Consider the following 4,667-nt stretch of genomic DNA (forward strand, 5'->3'; position numbering starts at 1 on the left):
TCCTCACAAAACTGAAACGCATTAATTTTACATGGACCAGTACTGACCACATTTTGCCGTTCATTTTTCACGCAGAAAAAGTAAAACAAATCAAAGTGAATACACTTTTTGGTGGATCACATTACGACGAACAAGACAATGTGCTGGATTTGTTGGCGCTGAATAAAGGGCGTGAAAAATTAGTTGGAGCGCACAAGATCACGATTTACGTCGAAGAAGATGTGTATTTGGCAACAAAATGGGCAATGAATCAGACCGAATTCAGTTTGATCCAAATGAAACGAATCACATCATACGATTGGAAACATGCCTTTTTGTCACTTTAAGTTTAGCTATCAAAATGTAAACTATTTTATTCAAAAAAGCGATATTTTCTTACAATTCATTCAAAATATATTTGATATATTAAACAAACAAAATAGTTTTTTTTTATTATAAACTGAAAAGGTTACGATTTCAACAATTTAAAAGATATTTTATATAATTTTTTCGACGGAGAATCAAAAGACAATTGAAAGTTAATGAAAGTCTATTTTCTTACAAGAGAAACCCCTTTATTAATGTTTGGAGTTCTGATTTCTTTGTTGACCATACTTGGACAAATCATCAATGAAAAAAATTACGAACCCATGCCCAAAATCCACATAACTTACAGCCATCGGTGTCGCATGTCTCGCTAAATTTCGTCTTGTGGTGGTGTATTATTATACAAACAGTCGTCTTGATGGACAAAGGTGTTGCGAAGGGCACCAATATTTTCCCAGAAACAAGATCGAGATATTACACGCTTATCATTAACTGCAATAAGGAAAAATATTACAAATCGATTTTTTAAAAACAAAATACCAAGTTGTACGACTTTTTTGCTCACGGCTTTTTCGTCTGTCTGAGTGTATGGATCCAATTGGCCTGGTGGATATGTGTAGCTTCAACGTCTTTGTTGTTCGCTGATGCTATTTGGGGCAAATGGGTCATTACAGAGTGCAGCATTAGATGCATTCGATGCATCCGATGAACATCGCCAACATTTGATGGCGCATACTGAAAAATTAAAGAGACACTTTTAATTCACCACAGAAACTGATTTGGTACTATTTTTGCTATGGATAGAGTTTTTAATAAACATTAGTGTTTTTTAAATATTTTTCAAATTCAAGTTTATATATGCGACTGCCATAAGCTGTCCGTACGAATTTACACAACAGTTGTCGTCGTGATTGTTGTTGCGTTTAAAATAAAGAACGGCTTTCAACACAAAATTCAAAACAGTTGAAACCATAATCATTACTTCGTTCTGTGATCGATTTGTCCCGTCTGATCTTTTCAACTCTTTCGATTCGCTAGGGGTACCACCGAAATTTCGAAGTTTTATCAGTTCAATTTGAAAATTTTACCAATTTTGGTGCTTTGATAAACTTGGAAGAACTACGCGTCAACTTGAGTCATATTATTACTGATCTGAAGTCACTTCCACATATCCTCACGAAACTGAAAGACATTCGCTTTAAAATAGCCTCGTCCAATTAACATTCGTTCGCCATGCAGAGAAAGTGAGCCAAAATAAAGTGAAATATTTTCGAAATGGATTACATTTCGATGAAAGAGACAAAGTACTTGATTTATTTGCGTTGAATAAAGAACGAGAGAAATTATTTTGGGCACGCAAGATCACGATTTACGTCAACGAAGATGTTTATTTGGCAACGAAATGGGCAATGAAAAAGACGGACTTTAGTTTGATCGAAATTGAACGAGAAGCATCATACCGTTGGGATTTCTAAAATTTAAATTATTTTTTATTATATTTTTCTTTATTCAAATTAGTTTCATGCAGTCATTATTTGTTAAATTAAAAATATTTGAAAACTGTCACATTAATTTGTTGCTTTTAAAAAGAAATGTTCACAGAAAAACAATGAATTGAAAAGCATTTTATGAATTTAAATGATCTTCTAGTTGAGTACACACTTTACTTAATATTTAAATTTGTACTCACGAATTGTAAGTTCATTGGAACGAAGTGTCAAAATTATTATTTGGAAAAATAACTTAGTTGTCATTTGAAGAAAAAACTCAATTGAATAACATTGTTTTCGACGCTTTAATTATTTTACATTAAATTAAAGGTAAGTCACTTGGTTTTAGTTTTTGTTATTTTTATCAGTGATTAGAATCACACTATTTGGGTACTATGTGATAATATCGGTAGCAATAACACTTAAAATAAAGCTCTTTTCATAGTCTTGCCATAACACGGGGATATTGTGAAATACATAGCAAACAAAGTGCTATTCATAACATTCTCTCGTTTTTGTCACGTACTATATTATAATATATCAATAGTATCATTTCATTCATTGATTAATTTTTTGCGTGTATTAAATATTAATACTATGTATTTCATGTAATCAATTGATTGCTCAAGCAGACAGAATGATCCAAGAAAAAAAACGCCAATCAAAGCGGATCAAGTGCCAAGGGGATGCAATCGAATGACGAAAAGAATAATCCAACTGAACGTGCTGTTGTTGCTGCGAACGGGGAACAACAATTTGCTGATATTTTCAAACTTAACATCGACTGTTTCGAAGTGATGTTCGACTATTTATCACTAGAAGATCTGGACGCAATGGGACAAACATGTAAACGCCAGGGGCTTTTATGTTAAAATGAATACTACGATTTCAGTAAATATTGAAACATAATGCTGAATATTCAATGAATATTGTATGTATATAAAGAATATACACAAATAAATGTGTATAATTGCATAAATTTGATGAATATTTCGTGAATATTTCGTGAATATTTCCTGTATATATGAAATATACATATTTTGTCATTCTCTTTAGTGCGGAATTTCTTCGTTCCTGTGTCGCTTACTGTGAATATTCACAACATACAGTAGAAAATACGAAATATTCACTAGAGATTTATGCCGTATATATGATGAATAAGACGTGTATATTGTGAATATTATGTGAATATTTCGTATATTCATATACATAAAAGCCCCTAGTGTAAACGAATGCAACGAATTACGGGACATTGTTTTCAACAAAACTATGGAGCCGCACAAGTAAAATTCAATGACGATGGTTTTTATCTTAACCATGTCAAAATAGATTGTTTCAACAATTTCTTACAAAACGTCAAAATTGCAAATGATTTCACCGATTATATAAATAGCACAGGTGACGATGGAGCCAACATTGCTTCAAAGTTGATGGATTTCGTAACTAAATTGAAACATTCAACATCAATTAAAGTTATTGATATTTTTGATGTTGAAATTGATGAAGAAAACGATGCAATAGTGGCTCGTTTTTACGAAATGAACGAAATTGTTAGAAAAGCTGAAAATGTGACCATTCGCATTTCTTATGAAAATGTGATTGATGCTTTGCTTGCACAATGTTCAAATATAAAATATTTATATCTCAAGAATTTTTCTATTCGAAATGAATGTAAATGGATGCATCAAATTTATCCAATGTTGGAACATATTGAATTGAGATGTAAAAACGATATTTTGGAAGGAACAGCACTAAAAACATTCCTTGAGCAGAAAATAGAGTATTGTGTAAAAGTCTGAACGTCAAATATGATACATTGGCAATCAATTATGATTACGTCGATGAAGAACTATTATTTTGTCGTTTGCTCAATGAGCTCCATGAGTCTGGATATTACAAAACGTTGCATTTTAATGTCAAACCCATGTATTCGCAAGAACATATCGATCGTCTGGATGAAGTAAAAGGACTGACGAAACTTGAGATCCATTCATTGAATCATATAGCTGTTGGTGCTTTTAGAAACTTAAAGGAAGAAATATACGCTTACGAAAGTGGTTTTATTGCTGATCTGAAATCACTTCCACATGTTCTATCGAAACTGAAACGCATTAATTTTGAATATGCTAGTTCTGATGACATTTTACCATTTATTCGTCATGCAGAGAAAGTGAACAAAATTGAACGCTCTAGAATAAAAACAACGTACTGAATGGTTGTTGTATTACAACAACAAATCTATGTTAAGAAAACGCTGTGTTTCGCTTTGATATAACAACCATTCTGTACGTTGTTTTTATTCTAGAGCGTTCAATTAAAGTTCAATGGCTTTCGAGTGGACCACATTACGATGCAGATGGCAATATACTTGATTTATTGGCATTGAACAAAGAGCGTGTGAAAATATTCGGAGCACGCAAGATCACGATTTACGTCAACGAAGAAGTGCATTTGGCAACGAAATGGGCAATGAAAGAGACGGACTTCAGTTTGATCGAAATGAAACGAGAAACATCATACCGCTGGAATTTCTAAATTTGAATTATTTTTTCTTACATTTTTTTACTCAAATTAAAAAATTTATTTAGCCAATTTTTCTTTAAATAAAAATACCCTGATATTTTCAATCAACAATTTTTTACAGATTCAATTTTAATTTTTTAAATAATAAATCGAATGAATTGAATAACATAAAATTGAGAAGTTATGTCATATATACTGTGATTATCACTGACAACTTATCGAATCTGCTGTGCTAATTCACTCTTTAAACGGTGAAATGAATTTTTAAGAAAACATGTCCACAGAAAAACTATGAATTAAAAAAGCAGACAATGAATTTAAACGATCATGTGGTTGAGTACACACTTA

At 31.8% G+C, this 4,667-nt stretch overlaps 1 protein-coding gene across 4 annotated transcripts; it reads left to right on the forward strand.

The window, feature by feature from the left end:
• Positions 1–2,048: 2,048 nt before the first annotated feature.
• LOC116351003 lies at positions 2,049–4,403 on the forward strand. Of its 4 annotated transcripts, none has more exons than XM_031783025.1 (3): positions 2,049–2,126; positions 2,429–2,641; positions 3,020–4,403. In XM_031783025.1, the coding sequence occupies exons 2-3, from the start codon at positions 2,483–2,485 to the stop codon at positions 3,593–3,595; spliced, it is 735 nt and encodes a 244-aa protein (XP_031638885.1). In that variant the 5' UTR covers positions 2,049–2,126; positions 2,429–2,482; the 3' UTR covers positions 3,596–4,403. The 4 variants fall into 4 exon arrangements, with proteins under 4 accessions (XP_031638885.1, XP_031638886.1, XP_031638887.1 ...); XM_031783026.1 differs by having other exon boundaries at positions 2,073–2,186; XM_031783027.1 differs by having other exon boundaries at positions 2,088–2,205.
• The last annotated feature ends 264 nt before the right edge of the window (positions 4,404–4,667 follow it).

This window comes from Contarinia nasturtii, unplaced genomic scaffold, assembly GCF_009176525.2.
Source record: "Contarinia nasturtii isolate CC-2019 unplaced genomic scaffold, AAFC_CNas_1.1 Cnas_scaffold_4415, whole genome shotgun sequence".
In the NCBI taxonomy this organism is placed as follows: Eukaryota; Metazoa; Arthropoda; class Insecta; order Diptera; family Cecidomyiidae; genus Contarinia; species Contarinia nasturtii.